At 37.7% G+C, this 20,775-nt stretch overlaps 2 protein-coding genes across 2 annotated transcripts; both read left to right on the top strand.

The window, feature by feature from the left end:
• Window positions 1-895: 895 nt before the first annotated feature.
• Window positions 896-9,057, top strand: LOC127429936 (presenilins-associated rhomboid-like protein, mitochondrial). Its single transcript, XM_051679314.1, has 10 exons — window positions 896-1,017; window positions 1,803-2,004; window positions 2,143-2,280; window positions 2,363-2,411; window positions 2,645-2,740; window positions 4,067-4,216; window positions 4,324-4,394; window positions 4,479-4,580; window positions 4,670-4,767; window positions 8,547-9,057. The coding sequence occupies exons 1-10, from the start codon at window positions 941-943 to the stop codon at window positions 8,659-8,661; spliced, it is 1,098 nt and encodes a 365-aa protein (XP_051535274.1). The 5' UTR covers window positions 896-940; the 3' UTR covers window positions 8,662-9,057.
• Window positions 9,058-10,332: 1,275 nt separating this feature from the next.
• Window positions 10,333-18,897, top strand: LOC127429943 (claudin-15-like). Its single transcript, XM_051679338.1, has 6 exons — window positions 10,333-10,919; window positions 12,383-12,623; window positions 16,544-16,708; window positions 16,969-17,050; window positions 17,215-17,328; window positions 17,417-18,897. The coding sequence occupies exons 2-6, from the start codon at window positions 12,404-12,406 to the stop codon at window positions 17,508-17,510; spliced, it is 675 nt and encodes a 224-aa protein (XP_051535298.1). The 5' UTR covers window positions 10,333-10,919; window positions 12,383-12,403; the 3' UTR covers window positions 17,511-18,897.
• The last annotated feature ends 1,878 nt before the right edge of the window (window positions 18,898-20,775 follow it).

Genomic DNA, 20,775 nt, shown 5'->3' with positions numbered 1-20,775 from the left:
TGTGCAAACCTCACCATAAATAAATGAATGATTAAATAAATAAATATGTAAACCTGCAAAATAAATAAACAAATGTGCAAACCTCACCATAAATAAATGAATAAAAAAATCTACAAACCTGCTTTAAAAATAAATAACATAAACGCACACAAAAAGTTTTACAAAGTTCCTTTTTCATTTGTAAAATTCTGGCTAAAAATGAAAATAAATTAGATTTAAAGTGCAATGTTCATGCATGAATGTGGAAATGAATACACATGGAAACAAAAACAAAAAATGCATTAATAAGGGAATAAAAGTATAAATACTCATTCATGTGAGATCTGAAAATGTTTTATTTCCATGTACACTGAACAGACGATACTTTCCTTTTCTTGTTTTACTCAGACTACAATATCAAAGCCAAGAAAAACTAACAGAATTATCATTTATCTCTATAGGTGATAATATATCTCATAAATGAGCAGGAAAGTAAATTATATGACGGACAAGTAGGCTTCATTTATCATAAAAATATACAGTATTGTTATAGATAAACATATATCATAATATATCATTTTATTGTTTAGAATTTATTATTAATTTATAACCAAGTATAGGCCTATGTATCTGATATATATAATAATAATATATAATTTATAATATTAATTATATATATATATATACATATAATTATTTTTTATTATTATTATTATTATTATTATAGTATTTTTTTTAGTATTGCATATTAATTCCGGTATTCAATCATATGCACTGCAAACATACATTTATATCTGAATTTAATCCCAGATGATCCATATTAAAGTAAATAAAATGATCAGCTCTATCTAAAGTTATAGTGTAAATGATGTGTCACTCCTCCTCCAGCAGGGTTCGCTGTGGGCGTGGTCTGGTGCGGAAGCCTCAGCCGCATTGTGAGAGCAGCAGAGGGGTCGCAGTGATGATGGCGGTGAGGGGCGCAGTGTTGTTCAGACGGGCTGCTGAAGACTGCTGCAATAAACACTACCTGACCAACAGGTAATACATCACTCCTCTCACTGTGAGCATCTCAGGTCCTTCTGTTTTATCCGCTGACATGAATAGTAATGGGTTTAATCAGCTCATGCATGCATGGGATTAGAGTGTTATAATATTAAAGTACCCAAAACGGAATGCATTTGAGGTGTAAACATTTTGAGAGTGTTTATTGTTATGAAACTTTATTGTGTTGTGCTACGTTAAGGCAGTTTCAGATGTAAACATCATGTTTGGGTTAAAGAAATCAAAATTGACCCTTTTTTTCTTTCTTAATGGTCTTATCGTGCATGGAAAAAAAAAAAAAAAAAAGTTTGTTTTCGTAATCTTTTTATCACAGTATATTTTTTTTTAATCGCCTCTGGAACGACTTCTCTTTTTTGATGACGTCATCAAGGCTGTGTGGGCGGGGAAAGATAATATCGACCAATCATATCATAGCGTGCTTTTCACTATCCAGTCCAATCCCACTGGATAAACGTCCCACTCAATTTTGTTTCACTCTTAAAAAGTCACATTGCAAATGCATTGCAAATGTTGTTAAATATAATTCTGAAGATTTCATTGTAAAATCTCAAGTGTTAGCTTTCTAAAGATACTTTGATTATGTGTGTAGTCAGAGGGACCCATGAGCAGTAAACCTTTTGTTTTGGGTGTGTCATTTACCCCGTTCCTCCACCAAAGTGGGGGTGCTTGTATAGGGGTAATTTTTCACTTTTTTGCCAATTGACAAATCACTAAAAATACCTAATAAAAATTATATTTTATTTTTGTTGCTCTCCGAGTAGATTTACGCTTCAAACACAGCAGAGGTGCGGCTTCCGCAAGGTAGCGAAGAAGGCGGAGCCAAAGAAAGGTCTGACAGAAGAGGCGGGGCAAAATGAAATGGTACACAATAAAGGCATGGCTCCTCTGCCAGACCCGTCCACTCCACAGATGCCCGCTAGGTCGTTTGGCAGACTGGTCAAACCATTCGTCTTCACTATAGGGGTAGGTACTGTATATTCTTTGTGTGTGAAGAATTGTAATCTTTTTCTTTGGATGTGTGTTGTGTGTATATATGCATGAATTTATATATAATGAATATAAAAATCTGTGTTAAAATGCTTTGTAATAACTCCAACTCAGTTTACAGGTTGTTCTTTCGGCGGGGCGGCGATATGGCAGTACGAAAGTTTAAAATCTCGCGTGCGTTACTTTGACAAGGTCAGAGCGGACTGGCTGGAGAAGATACGGCCCCAGAAACAGGGAGACTTTCGCAAACAGGTGCTTGAGTACATTTAATGGAAGTTTGAGTTTTTTTGCTGTGTGCTTAATGGGTGTGTCTTAATCCTGATGTGATGTGCAGGTGAATCAGTGGTGGAACAGTTTAAGTGAAGGACAGAAAACAGTCACAGGTGAGTCTGAACTACACAAACAACAAAAGAATAGCCACACTGGCCATGTGATCTCAGCATGTTGGCACCCATCAGGCAATCCGCCCCATGCAAAATAAAAAGGCTAATGATGGAATGATAGTGCTATTGATAAAACGTTTTTAATGAGGGAAAATTATTGAGTGCACCTTTAAATTTACATAAAAAAAAATTACAAACCCTCATGTATCTCGCTCTCTCTCTCTCTCTTTCAGGCATTATAGCTGCTAATGTATTAGTGTTTTGTTGCTGGAGAATTCCATCTCTGCAGCGTTCCATGATGAAGTACTTCACATCTAACCCCTCCTCCAGTGAGTAACGTCACCTGAATTTCAATTACAATCACTAGCATTAATTATGTCTCAGTGCACCAGTTAACTCATAAGTATTCCAGACGTATTTATACGGTTTGTTTTGGACTTAAAATTTGGTATTCTGGATTGTGATCTGGTTCAAGGCCTATTCACACCAAGACCGAATTTTCGGTGCGAATGTTCGTTGCGAACAAGCTTTTAAATAGGAACAATGGACTCCTATGGCGCTATTCACACCGGGTCCGACATATCGTCCGTCGACAATCCGAAGGTTTATTTTTATTTTTTACGGAGAGCAGTCTGTTTCTTTTTGTCTTCTTCGGACTGCAATGAAAACCGACTGACCAATGAGAGAAGAGCGTTTTTCATTTTCCCAGAGTCGCTGCTGCTGCACAATCCAAATAAGCGCAAGTATGCAGTAAATAAATAATATAGAAGCTGCAAACATATTCTTACTTTTTTTGAATATTTATGTAATGTGCTGATACCTCATATTATAGAATATACCTGCGGTTTTGTCTTAATGTACATTATTTAAGGGGGCCTGGGTAGCTCAGCGAGTATTGACGTTGACTATCACCCCTGGAGTCACGAGTTTGAATCCAGGGCGTGCTGAGTGACTCCAGCCAGGTCTCCTAAGCAACCAAATTGGCCCCGTTGCTAGGGAGGGTAGAGTCACATGGGGTAACCTCCTCGTGGTTGCGATTAGTGGTTCTCGCTCTCAGTGGGGCGTGTGGTAAGTTGTGTGTGGATTGCGGAGAGTAGCATGAGCCTCCACATGCTGTGAGTCTCCGCGGTGTGTCATACACAACGAGTCACGTGATAAGATGCACGGATTGATGGTCTCAGAAGCGGAGGCAACCGAGACTTATCCTCCACCACCCGGATTGAGATGAGTAACCGCGCCACCACGAGGACCTACTAAGCTAAGTAGTGGGAATTGAGCATTCCAAATTAGGGAGAAAAGGGGATACATAAATAAAAAGTACATTATTTAATACAGTATGTAAATCACTATGCCTGTTATGTTTTCCTGGCATTATAAAGAGCAGTGAGGTAGTAGTAAAGCTCATAGTAAAATATCACATAGACTCTTTTCATGCAAGATTTTATTGTGTGTAGACAAACGCCTCACTGTTATTTTTATTGCAAGGACAAAATAACACAAAAGTATTTTTTTTCTCACCATGCACACGCCTACTGGACAGGGGTGAAATTGTTTTTCATTTTATTCGCTTCATTCTCAGTGTGAATAGACCTTTCTTCGGCAGTGTGAATAGGCCTTTACACTGTGGTTTAATCTGAATTGTAATCTGGTTTCAGAGGCATTGTGTTGGCCCATGCTGCTGTCCACGTTCAGTCACTATTCTTTCTTTCACCTTGCGGCAAACATGTATGTGCTGTGGAGTTTCTCATCAAGCATTGTCAGCATGATGGGCAAAGAGCAGTTCATGGCCCTTTACCTATCTGCAGGTTTGTTCATTTAGAAAAAAAATTTTTGGTCCAAAATCAGTTCTCTATGTATACACTTTCACATTATATGATGTTGAATCTTTGTTTTTGTCTGCATTTTTTTCCAGGTGTGATTTCAACGTTTTTCAGTTACGTGTCTAAAACTGCGATGGGTCGGCTGGGTCCATCACTGGGGGCGGTGAGTGATATTAAATTAAACATTTAATGCATTTATCAGTGGTCATTTGAATTGAGTGATTACATTTCTGTGTATGTGTGTCAGTCAGGGGCCATTATGACTGTCCTCGCGGCTGTTTGCACCAAAATGCCTGAAGCCAAACTGGCCATCATCTTCCTCCCGATGTACACTTTCACTGCTGGAAACGTGAGTGTGATTTTTGACATGACTTCAATGCCTCGGTATATTTTGAAATGTAGTAATATGAGCATTCTTTAATGTTTTCCCTTGAACAGGCTCTTAAGGCCATCGTTGCCTTGGATACGACAGGCTTGATTCTGGGATGGCGTTTTTTCGATCACGCGGCTCATTTAGGTGGTGCTTTATTCGGCATGTGAGTAACACTGCTTTTGTTTTGTTCCCAATCATGTCACCTGTAACTGAGTAAAATCTTGTGTTGATACAACAAAGCAATCAAAAGTTATAGCATTACAAATATAATTTAACCTAGTTTCCAAAAACGTCTTTAAGTGTCCAAACAATAAAAACGAATCATTGTTCATAAGAACTAATTACACATGCAAACACAACAATGACTAAAGGTTTGCATATGATGCAGACATGATTTTAGTAATGAGACTTCACAGAATGAGTTTCATTCTGTGCCATTTGAGTCATCATTGAGTCTGTGTCATGTACTTGGCGCCATCTCTTGTCGGCCATATGTAATTACAGTGATTGATCACATGACTCTCTGCCCAAATATGGAGGATTAACACCACTGGCTGGAGCAATCTGAACCCAGTCCAATAGGTTTAGCGTCCCATGACGCTACAGCATTTCCAATGATGTCATCTGATCCAGGAAAGCTGATAGACCACTATTGGTCATAATATCTAAATGCATTGTAAAGTAGAGCGTCTAAGCTATAAAACGATACCTTGTGTTGGTCAAGACTGTTGGCCTTTTCTTGTGGGCCCACCAAGCACAAATGGTTAATTAAACAAATATATAGTTTGCATGTGCTGTGTGTTTCTGAATGGTCTTCACTCCGTTTTCCACCAGAATAAAAGCCTGATTTAAATGGATATGTGTAATTAAAGGCATTACAATAGTATGATACATACGAAGTGTATGCTGATGAATTGGGAAAAAAGAACATTGAAACTATTTAAACAAATCATAAATTATACACTACAATTTGAACATCTAACATGTAGTTAGATGTAATACTAAAGCCTTTTTGGAGATATGGGAGCCTTTTTTGGTCTTGTCATGATATACTGATATATTGTTATACAGCATAACTTTTTGTATTTTAGTTGTTATTGTCACTTTTCTTTTATTATTTATTTTTATGATCTATTATTGTATTTTATTGTATCTTTATTTAAAAAAAGCTGTGCTACTCTCTGTTTTTTACTTTTATTTGACTTTTTTTAAGTTAATGTATAACTTTTTGTACAATTTCTAAGCTTGCATCATTGTTATATTATAAAATACATTTAGAAATAATAGACAAACAGAAATATAATACTACAGTAGAGAAAAATGTAATATTCCACGTAGTAGTAGTAATAATAATACTAACAATAATTTAACAATAACAATAATTCAACAATAATGATTTATAGCTATACAGGTGCATCTCAATAAATTAGAATGTCGTGGAAAAGTTCATTTATTTCAGTAATTCAACTCAAATTGTGAAACTCGTGTATTAAATAAATTCAATGCACACAGACTGAAGTAGTTTAAGTCTTTGGTTCTTTTAATTGTGATGATTTTGGCTCACATTTAACAAAAACCCACCAATTCACTATCTCAAAAAATTAGAATACATCATAAGACCAATAAAAAAAACATTTTTAGTGAATTGTTGGCCTTCTGGAAAGTATGTTCATTTACTGTATATGTACTCAATACTTGGTAGGGGCTCCTTTTGCTTTAATTACTGCCTCAATTCGGCGTGGCATGGAGGTGATCAGTTTGTGGCACTGCTGAGGTGGTATGGAAGCCCAGGTTTCTTTGACAGTGGCCTTCAGCTCATCTGCATTTTTTGGTCTCTTGTTTCTCATTTTCCTCTTGACAATACCCCATAGATTCTCTATGGGGTTCAGGTCTGGTGAGTTTGCTGGCCAGTCAAGCACACCAACACCATGGTCATTTAACCAACTTTTGGTGCTTTTGGCAGTGTGGGCAGGTGCCAAATCCTGCTGGAAAATGAAATCAGCATCTTTAAAAAGCTGGTCAGCAGAAGGAAGCATGAAGTGCTCCAAAATTTCTTGGTAAACGGGTGCAGTGACTTTGGTTTTCAAAAAACACAATGGACCAACACCAGCAGATGACATTGCACCCCAAATCATCACAGACTGTGGAAACTTAACACTGGACTTCAAGCAACTTGGGCTATGAGCTTCTCCACCATTCCTCCAGACTCTAGGACCTTGGTTTCCAAATGAAATACAAAACTTGCTCTCATCTGAAAAGAGGACTTTGGACCACTGGGCAACAGTCCAGTTCTTCTTCTCCTTAGCCCAGGTAAGACGCCTCTGACGTTGTCTGTGGTTCAGGAGTGGCTTAACAAGAGAAATACGACAACTGTAGCCAAATTCCTTGACACGTCTGTGTGTGGTGGCTCTTGATGCCTTGACCCCAGCCTCAGTCCATTCCTTGTGAAGTTCACCCAAATTCTTGAATCGATTTTGCTTGACAATCATAAGGCTGCGGTTCTCTCGGTTGGTTGTACATCTTTTTCTTCCACACTTTTTCCTTCCACTCAACTTTCTGTTAACATGCTTGGATACAGCACTCTGTGAACAGCCAGCTTCTTTGGCAATGAATGTTTGTGTCTTACCCTCCTTGTGAAGGGTGTCAATGATTGTCTTCTGGACAACTGTCAGATCAGCAGTCTTCCCCATGATTGTGTAGCCTAGTGAACCAAACTGAGAGACCATTTTGAAGGCTCAGGAAACCTTTGCAGGTGTTTTGAGTTGATTAGCTGATTGGCATGTCACCATATTCTAATTTTTTGAGATAGTGAATTGGTGGGTTTTTGTTAAATGTGAGCCAAAATCATCACAATTAAAAGAACCAAAGACTTAAACTACTTCAGTCTGTGTGCATTGAATTTATTTAATACACGAGTTTCACAATTTGAGTTGAATTACTGAAATAAATGAACTTTTCCACGACATTCTAATTTATTGAGATGCACCTGTATAATCATAGCAGATAGAGTCCAGACGTCAGAAAATGTTTTTTTCCTAAATATGTTTTTTCCATTATAAATCGAGAAATGAACTTGCGTTACGGACATGACTAAAATCTCTAAAGCTCTCTGACTAAAAAATCTATGATTGGAAATGCACAATCCAGAAATAAAATGATGGATTGAAATAAGACTGAAATCGCAATATGGCCTTGCACAAATACTACGCCGCATAAGGCTGCATTTTGATTATATAGTCTGCATTCACCGCTTCATACAGCGCTGCGTGAGCAAGCGGCGCCCTCTAGAGGTGTGTGCGGAGCACGCTGAGCAGCGCAGCAATTTTACAATTCAAATTGCAAAGTTTGTTAATATGATCCCATCCCAAATATTGGCTACAGATGTAGTTAGATTAAAATATGTCACAGATCTACGCAACATTCAGCGATCTATGAGAATCATCATGGTAAAAGTACGAGCGGTGGATGTTTGATTCTCTCATTGATATCCATATGATTTGATATAAAGCGTCCGTAACGATCCCGTCTGTAATGCATTATTATAGATGTTTAAAGTAAAGAAGGGAGGCCATTTGTTCATCATACTTAACATTGACATTAGTTATCTTTGTACAGAAAGGATCAGCTTTGTATGAGTGTTGTTTGAAGAAACACAGCACTGAAATGCAGCGACCTCATAAATGTGGCTCTTATAATGTAAAAAAGAAGCGCTGTTATGACAAAGTAAGTGTGTATATTTTTAGGTAATTCCTTGTCTTTCTGGGAAGTTAAAATAGAGTCTTTGCTACCATGAAATATGCTGTTTGAAAATGTTTTAGAAATGGCGCACCTCTCATAAGAGGTGGATAATGCAATTTGCTAAAACCTAAAAACACACATAAGTGCATGTAGTCCATTTTGTCTCTGTTATTGAAGTGTGCGTTTGTCTCTGTCTCTCTCTAGCTGGTACATACTTTACGGTCATGAGCTAATTTGGAAGAACAGAGAGCCGCTGGTGAAGTTGTGGCATGACTTCAGAACGCGAGGACCGGGCACTGGCGGCAACGGCACCATTTAGAGAATTGCATCATGGGTAGAGACTAAACTCGTGACCTGAGGAGGAGAAGGACTTCTCTTGGACACACACATTCATGCAAATATTTAAGCACTTGAACCACATAATCTGTTGTTGTCATAATCCGTGAGTTTGAATGTGTGTGTGTGTGAGAGAGAGAGAGTTTGTTTGATAGAGCGAGGTCCGTTTTCAGTCGTCATACTGTGATGCCCCGCACCCTTGTTGAAATACAAACGTATGAGGGGCGGAGCTTCAGCACACAGCTCAAAGTTCGTTATATGACATGTTGACTCTGACAGTAACAAACGGACCCACTCCACACCGTGCACAGCTTGTCTAAATGTTTAAAATAGTTTGTAACTATTTCATTTTGAAAATAAAATGCTTATTTAAAATTCTCTTTTCAGTGTCGTCAGAAATCACCACGTGTGTGTATTTGTTATTGTTTAAGAGTGGGTAATGTGTCGTACGTGAGCAGAGAAATGTTGTTCATTTTCTGATCGACTCAAACGAGACTTAGATCCTTGTTAAATGTGAATGATTCACCTGGTTTCTTTATACACACAAATACACACACTCATCTGTGCCGTACATCACCCCATCAAACACAATAGAAACCGTTTCGGTGTTTTCTGGGATAGGTCAAAGTTCAATAGCAGTCGTAGTGTCATAACGGCTCATGGACAATGAGTCTGTTTAGCACTTTCTCATGTTTTTATGACATCACTGTATCGCTCGTCTCTTCCTGTTTCCCCGCAGTCTCTCTCTTTCTTCCGCCCTGTTATTCTGTTCTTGCACGTCCCTGATCCCTGCATCGCTCATTTGATCTGTTTTGTTGTCACTTTGGGTGAATCTCATGAAGAAATGTCCGGGTCGCATTTGAACCCAACTCTTATTTTATGCAGTGATATACATAACTATAGGCCTGGAATAGAATATAAAGATCTAAACAGGACTGGTCTTTTTTTCCCATACACTGAAAACACTCATAAGTTGACTTTACTCGATTGATTGTGTAAACTCGTTCCTTCAATTGAATTGAGTAATGGTGACTAAAAAACTTGTTCACTAAACTTGGTGTTGAAATAGAATGAACTTAACTATTTAAGTAAAGGTAACTAGATGCAAGTAGACTAAACCCAGATTTGCTATTTAAATCTTGTTGTTTTTACTTAATTAATTTTGAGTTGAATTGACTCAAATTTAGATCATGCAATAACACAGCTCAAATAAAGTAGGTTTAAAATCGATTCTAGGTCAATAAGATTATGGGTGTTCCCAAAGCCTTTATTTTGTACTCAATCATTTGAGTTATTAACACTTAAAATCTTAAATCTAGATTTTAAAGATAAATAAGATAAGTGCATTTACATGCATGTTCTTACACTGATTATGCTAAGCCAAACACACAACGTTCACCTTACGTTAGCATACGGTTTGGTCATTTTTTTGGGAACCAATTCCTAACGTTCTAATAACGTTCTCTTCTATATTTTATAAGCATAAACTAACGTTCCCAGAACGTTGCAGGGTGGTTTTTGTGGGATAACCTTAAAATAACTTATACAGAACGTTCTCTAATGGTTATTTTTAGGTTTTATATTTCATTAACATTTTTTTATTAGATTTGATTCTTTTTCAGAGAGGTTGATAGACAACAAAGACTGACATTAGTGCAGTACAGCGTAAAGTAAAAGATCACAAAATATGGGAACTGAACACATTAACATGAACAGATGTGGAAAGCATACACCATGTAAACGTGGATTTCTTGCTTTTCAGATTTTTTTAATAAGCTGATTTTAGAGACTAATCGGCATATTGGTGTGCATGTAAACATGCTCAGTATTTAATTGACAACTTGATTTTTCCAGTAATGACCACATTAGGGTTTACAATTGCTAATGGTTCCAGTCATGTTCTGTGATGCTTGTGAAACTAATATGAGTGACCCTGATTTGCGAAATGATATCAGAAAATCAACAAAGGCTCATCCAGAAAGAATGCCAGGTAGACCAGCACATGCTACTCTTTTTCCCTCTCTATGTCAATTTCTGCCTTTTTCTGGCCCCCGTTTCAAGGTCACTGACCTACAGCCAATATTAACTCAGTGTCTCTGAACCCCCCAGTATTTCTGTCACATACACAGACAGACAATTGCTTTCACAATTCACACTAGAAGCAGACTGCCATTTGGAAAGAGACATAAAGGCAAAATATCCTTGATTTTCAGGTTACGTTTTCAACTTGGAGCCAAACAGGTGGGTACGAATAGCCTATTCATCATCATCTATATAATGATCAATATCAGGTTCTGGTAAAGTATTTGTCAGATATTCTGTATTTTGACAATTCAGATTGAATTATATTGAAGCTGTACTTGTTAACTTGAGAACCCTTTATGTGTAAAAGGTGATGTGCATGCTTCTGTAGTTCACTCAAATTGTATCCAATTCTTAATTTTAATCAAGATGTTTGGCTATTAGAGTGCTGTTGGGCAATAGTTCACTTTGAAGAGCATTAAATCGGTTGTTTATCTTCAACGGCAGTTCTCAAAATGACTTCACGCACATTATTATGAATGGATTGTTCAAATATCATTTTTAATGCATGTAGATTAATTAAAGGAATATTCTGGGTTCAATGCAAGTGAAGCTCAATCAACAGCATTTGTGGCATAATGTTGATTACCACAAAAATTAATTTCGACTCGTCCCTCCTTTTCTTAAAAAAAGAAGCAGAAACGAAGGTTACAGTGAGGCACTTACAATGGAAGTCAGTGGGGCCAATTTTTAGAGGGTTTAAAGGCAGAAATGTGAAGCTTATAATTTTATAAAAGCACTTACATGAATTCTTCTGTTGACACGTTTATTATTTTAGCTACAAAGTTCTTTAAATCATTGTTTTTGCAGTTGTATTCGGGTTTATGGCGTTACGTCGTCATGGCAAAAAAGTTGTAAAAATGACTTTACACAGATGTGGTTAGTAAGTGATTACGCATGTAAGGCACTTACAGTGGAAGTCAATGGGGCCAATCGGTAACCATTCAAATACTCACTGTTTCAACAGTATAGCCACAAGACATGAACAATGTGTGTGCTAACATGATTTTAGTGTGATAAAATTGATTACTGGGTTTGTGGCATTACGTCATCATGGCTATAACTTTACACAGAAATGGTTAGTAAGTGATTGTATCTCTCTAAATTCATGTTAACACACATATTGTTATTGTTATACAGTATATATATTGTCTTGTGGCTATACTGTTGAAACAGTGAGTATTTGAATGGTTACCGATTGGCCCCATTGACTTCCATTGTAAGCGCCACACTGTAATCCTGAAAAAGAAAAGGAGGGACAAGTTGAAATTAATTTTGTGGTTAAACATCAAATATCATTATGCCACTAATGCTGGCGATTGAGCTTAACTTAAACCAAGAACATTCCTTTCAAAGGTTCCCAAAAGAGTTTTACACAGGAGTACCTTTTAACTTTTGGTTCTTTGGAAAGCTCTCTATGATCTGGTGCTTCAAAGAACCCAGAAACCAACACATGGCTCTGAAGAATGTGTAATGAGACATCAAGAACTTTATTCATCTCCAAAGACCCCAAAAACCCTACACAGAGAAAATGGATCTTCTTTACATGAGGGTTCCGAAAGGAACTTTTACTTGTAACAGTGTATCATTGTTAGCTAAAATGTTCCGCTGTTTCCTTACAGGATCAGATTGTGTCTGTTGTCATGGCAGCGATGGTCATTCAGGTGATGGGGTTGTTCCTGGGCATCGTGGGCTGGTGTTTGGAGTCCACCAGCACAAACTCTGCTATGTGGAGGACTCAGAGTAAAGTAGACTCAGTTTTGACCACCAGCACGACTTATGAAGGACTTTGGCTGTCATGTGCCACTAACGCGCTTGGGGCCATTCAGTGCCAGAGATTCAAGACCGTACTGGGCCTTTCAGGTGAGACACACACACACACACACACACACAATCCCAGTCCCAGATAGCACACTTGATAAGGACAAAGCCATTATGCTCCTCAGATTATGTCAGACATTATGTGAGTTTCAGTGATACAGTATTACTATGGTTTTACTGGATCAATACTGAAGCAGAATGTGGTTATTATGACCATAAAAACTCATAAATCTCTGAAGCGCTGACACACACACACACACACACATCACTTTTTTTTCAAAATGTAACAAATCTGGCCTCTGCACTCATCATCCATTATTGTTAACGGGTGAAAAATGAGAATTCTGTCATCATTTACTCACCCTCATGTCACTCCAAAACTGTGGAACACAAAAGAAGATGTTTAGAAGAACCTTCACACTGCTCTTTTCCATACAGTGAAAGCACAGAATGACCAGGTGCTGTCAAGCTTCAAAAATGTCGAAAAAACTATAAATATACCATCAAAGTGTAATAAAGTACCTTTAAGAAGTACTAAGTGAAGAACAGACCTAAATTTAAAGGACGTTTCTGGGTTTAATGCAAACTAAGCTCAATTAACAGCATAATGTTGATTACCACACAAAATAAACACAGAATGACAGAATGTTTAGTGCAAGACGAACATAAATATATAAGATATATACTTTTAGGGCTGTCAATTGATTACAAATTTGAATCAAATTAATTGCATGATTGACCAGTGTATTTTAACTTTTGCATTTACACATTTAGACATTTGCTGTATGAAAGACACAGCGTAAACACATTTGCCCTGTGAGAAAGTGAGGGGGGCACGTTGCCCGCATCCCCCACGTATTCTACGCCCATGATTCCAACTTCATTGTGATGATGTAACATTGGTAAACCTGTAATCTGATAACCACTGTAACGCTTGTACATTTCTGATTTTATCACATTAAAATCATATAATGTGTATGTCTTGTGGCTTAACAGTGTGTATTTTAGTGTTTGTGGAGTGGCCCCATTGACTTACATTATATGTGCCTTACTGTTTTTGTAAATAGACGAGGGACGGGTCTAAATATTTTTAAACAAAGTTGAATTGAGATGGTTTCTGTATACCATGTTTAGACCCACCCACTCTTACTCTTAAAGGCACACACACCCCAATCTCACTGTTATCTCATTAAAAACAAGGGGCCTTCAATTTTTCAGCGTCAGTCACCAACATTTACATTTATTCATTTGGCAGATGCTTTTATCCAAAGCGACTTACAAAAGAGGAATACATCATAAGTGAATCATCTTAAGGAGACAGTGGTACGAAAGTGCTGTATTACAAAGTTTCACTAGCATCAGAATAGTAGTATACAAGACAGATAAAAGTGCAACAAACTTTTATTTATGAGTGAATGGTTAAGTGCTCATGGAAAATACTTTTTTTGAAGACAGAAAGTGAGTCTGCTTCACGGATGGAGTTGGGAAGGTCGTTCCACCAACGTGGTACAGTGAAAGTCCGGGAAAGTGTTTTGGTGCCTCTTTGTGTTGGTACAACAAGGCAACGCTCCTTATCCGCAAACTTATCTCTAATTATTCACATGATGCTTCCTTCTTTTGCTTCCTTTGTCATCACAGTGTGTTCTAGTGAGAATCGTTATAGGAGGGGCCCGGGTTTATGGTTTTATGACTCGGACTAACATTCTGACCATAAAACTGACAAAATCAAATATACTCGCATACTGGGTCTGTGCTCAGATCGGTGTGGAAACAGTCTGTGCTCTGACTGAAACTGGAATTTTGTGCATTGAGACATCAGAGTGTGTGCGAGAGAATTTAAGTGTATAAAGGAGTGTTTTTTTAGGGTTAGTTGATCATGTCGACTGGAGTAGAACTGGTGGCGTTCTTGATGTGTATTGGGGGCTGGTTGCTCACCGGTGTGACGCTGGTGAATGATTACTGGCGTGTATCATCGTTTGTGGGCAGTGTGATTACATCCGTACGGCACTATCAGAACTTATGGCAGGCTTGTGTGGCAGAGAGTACCGGCATCTCCAACTGCAGGGAGTTTGATTCTCTACTTGCTCTGCCTGGTAACACACTCACACACCCACATACACACACACACACACACACACACACACACTCACACAGACACACACACACACTCACACAGACACACTCTCACACACACACACACACACTCACACAGACACACACACTCACACAGACACACACACACACTCACACAGACACACACACACACTCACACAGACACTCACACAAACACACACACACACACATACAGACACACACTCACACACACACACACACTCACACAGACACACACTCACACAGAAGCACACACACACACATCACAGACACACACACATCACAGACACACACACACACACTCACACAGACACACACTCACACACACACACACTCACACAGACACACACTCACACAGACACACACACATCACAGACACACACACTCACACACACACATACACACTGACACAGACACACACTCACACAGACACACACACATCACAGACACACACACTCACACACACACATACACACTGACACACACACATAGACACACATACACACACACACACAGACACAGACACACACACACTCACACAGACACACACATACACACAGACACACTCACACACACACACACACACTCACACAGACACACACACATATACACACACACATACACAGACGCACACAGACACACACACACTCACACAGACACACACATACACACAGACACACTCTCACACACACACACACACACACTCACACACACACACACACACACACACACACACACACACTCACACACACACACACACACACACTCACACATACAAACACACAACACACACACTCACACACACACACACACACACACTCACACATACAAACACACAACACAAACACACACACACACACTCACACACACACACACTCACACATACAAACACACACTCACACAACACACACACACTCACACACACACACATACACACACACACACACACATACACTCACACTCACTCTCACACACACACACACACACACTCACGTGTTGGTGCAGCTATCATTATGAGGACTCTCCATAGACATAATGATTTTTATACTGTATGAACTATAGATTCTATCACCTAACCCTAACCCTACCCCTAAACCTAACCCTCACAAAAAACTTTCTGCATTTTTACTTTTTCAATAAAACATCGTTTAGTATATTTAAGTGATTTGAATTATGGGGACACTAGAAATGTCCTCATAAACCACATTTATAGCATAATACCCTTGTAATTACCAGTTTATAACCAAACAAATGTCCTCGTAAACCACCCTTTGGGTTGGGTTACAGTACCATACTGTACATTTCTGTAAAGAATATCATGATATGACAATCATGGTATTGTCCAAAAACAAGCAAGGTTTTACTTTGGTATACTGTAAAAACATTAAATTAAATAAAAAAACATTGTTCATGTCCAAAAACATGGTTTTACCATGGAACATATCTAAAAAAAAAACAAAACATGGTATTGTTGTAGAACATGTAAAAAAAACACGGTTTTACCATGCACCATGTCCATAAAACATGGTACGTATTACCGTGTTACGTGTAAAAAACATTGTATTACCATTGTGTATGTCCAAAAACATGGTTTTACCATGCAACATTTCCATAAAACATGTAAAAACATTACATTACTGTGGTGTGGAACATGTGTATATATATATATAACATGATATTACTGTAAAATGTAAAAAAACAAACTAAAAAAACATGATAGTAGTATGGTACTTTTTTATAAATGTTAGTGTGGCAAATAATCAGCTGATGCTCATGAAACTTTTGTTGTATTATTTGATTGTTTTAAAATATTTATAATGTTTATGTGTAGTTCCTGTTGTGTGTTGTAGCATACATCCAGACCTGTCGAGCGCTGATGATTATTGCTCTCATTCTGGGTTTGCTGTCCATTATTCTCGCCATACTGGGACTCAAGTGCACTAAACTGGGCAGCACGTCCGAACAGACCAAAGGAAAAATGGCTCTTACGGCTGGAGTGCTGTTCATTCTCTCAGGTCAGTATGAATGTCCACATTTCCTCTCGGCTAGCTTTCTACGTGTTTTAGGTTGAAGAAGAAGTGAACAAGTTAATCTGACGATTACCACAGAGAATAATTTCGACTCTCATCTGTTAAGACATTTACAATAGAAGTCTATGGGGCAATGAGTCTATAGCTTCTGTAGTAGGCTATTTATTGAGAGACAGTATACAAACAGAACTAACCAGAAAAATGTACAGTAAATATTTGTGTGTTCTCTCACTGCTTCTCTTTAGGTTTGTGTGTTCTTATAGCCGTGTCTTGGTACGCCTCTCGAGTCATTCAGGAATTTAATAATCCTCTGAACGGAGGCACAAAGTAAGTCAAAGATCAAACACAAGATACCATGGTAAATATTCTTTGATGTACATTGGAGTGCCATTTAAATACCATGATATATGAATATGGTCATTATACAGCACTTTCAGATTTATGGCTGAAAAAGAAATGTCATATTTATGTGTGTGTGTGTGTGCGTGCAGGTTTGAACTTGGCACTGGTCTGTATCTGGGCTGGTCGGCAGCAGCTCTGGTCCTGTTGGGAGGTGGATTACTCTGTACCTCCTGTAAGACGAGTCCATCACCTGCACAAACACGGTGAGTCTTTATATTTAACAAACGCAGATCATACCTCTAAAGCGCTCTTGTGTAAACGCAATTCATGCCTTTCGGTTCTTTCTCTCAGGGGTTACAACTACAGCTACAGTGCTACACAACCTCAGAAGATCTACAGAACAGATGCACCGTCAGAGAACAACAGTTCCAAAGCTTACGTCTGAATGCGTCTTTATTGTTCTGTTTTTGTACTTCTACTATGGAGCATCTCAGAAGAAAGGGAGGGGTTGTTGTTGTTGTTTTTTTTTACGAATTGTTAAGTATTCCCATGCAATACGTTTTTGCATTCCTTCACAATTATTTTGGGTTCCCTTGCAATAAATGAACCATTAACCAAATAGTTAACCATGGTATTTGTAGTAAAACCACAGTCACGGCAAAACTGACCCTGGTTTTACTATAGTAACCATAGTTCACTGTGGTATTTTTAGTAAAGCTATAGTAATAATACAAGAATGAAACTTAAACTATGGTCATAAATATCATAATTTTGTACTTAGCTACAAATACCAGAGTTCAGCTGTGGTTGCTATGGTTTTACTACAGCAACCATAGTTTAACCATGGTATTTGTAGGATAACCATAGCAACCACAAGATTAACCATGGATACTGTGATACAGTGCAAAATTATCGCAAGGGCATGCATAACTATTTCAGAAACAAAATTCCCTCCTTGTCCTCCAAGCGGCTCTGTTATCTTCATATGATTGTGTTATTTTAATACATGTATCTTAAAGTCAACATGAAATCTAAAAAAAATGTTTCATAATCTTTCATCAAAATGTATAACTTGCTCTGCCTCTGAAAACCCTTTTCTTTTTGGAGATGTCTCCGTTTTGACCAATGGATGCCAGTGTTTCAGGAGTAGAGTAGTCCTCGATAATCCATTGCAAACTCACATTCAGGTCTCCATTTTTGTATGTAACACCCACATTAAAGTAGTGTGTGAAAGTTGTTTGATGTTGACTCTAATACTTTTATGGCATGCAAATCGTCAAGCTTGCACGGAAACTCTTAGTACATTACATAAATGTTACATTGCCACTTTTTTGTGTTTTGTGCTCGTCCATTTACTGAAATGGTTATTTTGACATTGCTATTTCTGTGAATAAAACTATTCTGTGTTAAAGCTGTGCTGCTGTGCAGATATTTTAATGAGGTTTTTATGTTTCAAATCTCAAAGGTGACTGTCTTTCACAATTGTTTTACTAGATTATGTTGGGAGTGCATTGTTTTATTGTGGAAAACATCGAGGCCACTGATATGAGTATTCATCTGATGTGAGTGTACGTCATTAAAACACAGATTTGTCAAAAGTATTAGTCATGCCTGTTGGTGAAAAACGTTTTTAAGTAGAAAAAAACACTGTGTGGTAAAGAAGTTCTCTTATTATTTTCTTTTTGCCTCTTTTTTATGCACATTTGTTTTGGTAAGGAAATTGTTTTATGCATGAGATGATTCCTCACAGATTTGTGACATTGAGTATAAACAACGGTATAGCAAATGTATGAATGTATCCCAAAACAATAAATAAATATGATCTAATTGCATATGTTTTTTATTATTGATTTGATTTGGAAAAGTTATGCCTTAAATACAAAAGATAAAAAATGAATAATAAAGTAAAAAACCAGTCATTGAAAAACATATTGAATGAGCACCATGCTGAATATAGGAAGAGACACACCCCGATATGGTGGGTATGCCTTGTTAATTAATATTTTAATTATTATTATTTTAATTATCAGCTGCCTATTTTATTATTGCAATACAAAATAATACAAAGAACAAACAGAAATGTAATAATTTCCAAACAAACAAATTCATTAATTTTTTTGTAGGTCTTATGTGGCAGAATTAATAAAATAAGTCTACATTCTAGATTTTTACCCAGGACATTATCAAGAATTTACTGAAATTAACTGTCCTGTCTCCTTTTGGGAAAAACAGCAGAAAAAGTATCCTGTATTTTGCAGTTGATATACAGAGAATCTTACATATAGACTCTTGTAAAACTGCAAAAACTGAACCATGTAAACATTTAACGCTTTTTAAATTCATTCTATTTTTTTAATCATATTTATATTATGGGGCAGTGGTAGCTCAGCAGTTAAGGCTCTGGGTTACTGATCAGAAGGTTGGGGGTTCAAACCCCAGCACTGCCAAGATGCCACTGTTGGGCCCTTGAGCAAGGCCCTTGACCCTATCTGCTCCAGGGGTGTTGTATCATGGTTGATCCTGCTCTCTGACCCCAGCCTAGCTGGGATATGTGAAAAGAAGAATTTCACTGTACATGTGCAATGTGTGATAAATAAAGAAAATTATTATTATTATTATTAGTAGTATTATTTTGTGTGTGTGCTTGTTACTGTTTTTAGTTTGTCATTTTCACCTTAAAGGTGTTCTCAGTGATTATTTATGCATGTTGTCTTGGAGTTACTCTGACAACTAGGAGCTTGTATGCAGCATTATTCAAACACAATCATCTACAATTATGGAAGCCATTGTAGAAATTCACTATTCACAGTCAGCCATAATGAATTTAATCCAAGAGTGAAACTATCCAATAGCAGGGCAGTTACTGAGATTAAGCAAGTTGCATTTGGCTGGTCATGTGATTATAACATGGAGGCCTCCATCAGTAGCGGTTCTAGTTTGTATGCCGTCCTGGGCGAAACCCCCTCATGTTAGTCATTATGATTTTATACATATATTATAAACTATGATTAATTTCTTGAGGAGTACAACTTTTTTAACCCTTGTGCATCAATTTTAAAAAGTTACTCAGAGGTCCTAAGAGGACAAAAATGTCTGTGCCAAAAAACTGCCATAATAATTTCTCAATACACACATACAAAACACACTCCGACATCCATACCAACACACACACACAATTTTAGCTGCATCATTTATTCAGTTGTCCTGCAGTGCTCTGTAATACAGCAAACAGAAAATAGGAAAAAAGCATGTATTTGCTCCATAGGCTAAACATGAGAAAAATGGCGCCATCTGGTGGAAAATATTAAACATCTAAATTCTGAAGCCAGGGTTCCGGAATGAAAGCATGATATCATAGAATTCCTGATTTTATGCTTTAATGGCACTGGGATCAAATATTGCAAATATTGTTTTAATGAGTTTCAATGGGGACATTTTTGCCCTGAAGGTCCTGAGTGTAACTATTTTGTGTACACAGTGTATTATAGATGTATTATAGGAACTGAGGTTGAAATATCAAAATTCCTCCAAAAATACACACCTTTGGCAAAATGTATGCCGTTGGCATTAACACAGCCAAAATAATCGAAAAAACTAAAAAGTGTTAATGTCCCGAAGGTCGCACAAGTGGTCGCACTGAGTGGACCTTTAAGGTGGGGAACACGTTTTCGTGACGCCTAATTCGGGCGACGGCGCAGCAGGAAATTGAC

This window comes from Myxocyprinus asiaticus, chromosome 39 (assembly GCF_019703515.2).
Source record: "Myxocyprinus asiaticus isolate MX2 ecotype Aquarium Trade chromosome 39, UBuf_Myxa_2, whole genome shotgun sequence".
Lineage (NCBI taxonomy): Eukaryota > Metazoa > Chordata > Actinopteri > Cypriniformes > Catostomidae > Myxocyprinus > Myxocyprinus asiaticus.
This window is presented reverse-complemented; position numbering and strand designations above follow the sequence as displayed.

Coding starts and splice junctions, on each gene's coding strand:
- LOC127429936 (XM_051679314.1), top strand. CDS start 941: ATGATGGCGGTGAGGGGCGCAGTGTTGTTCAGACGGGCTGCTGAAGAC. Junction 4,395..4,478: donor TGGGTCCATCACTGGGGGCG/GTGAGTGATATT, acceptor TATGTGTGTCAG/TCAGGGGCCATTATGACTGT. Junction 4,768..8,546: donor GGTGGTGCTTTATTCGGCAT/GTGAGTAACACT, acceptor GTCTCTCTCTAG/CTGGTACATACTTTACGGTC.
- LOC127429943 (XM_051679338.1), top strand. CDS start 12,404: ATGGCAGCGATGGTCATTCAGGTGATGGGGTTGTTCCTGGGCATCGTG. Junction 12,624..16,543: donor GACCGTACTGGGCCTTTCAG/GTGAGACACACA, acceptor TGTGTGTTGTAG/CATACATCCAGACCTGTCGA. Junction 17,329..17,416: donor CCATCACCTGCACAAACACG/GTGAGTCTTTAT, acceptor TCTTTCTCTCAG/GGGTTACAACTACAGCTACA.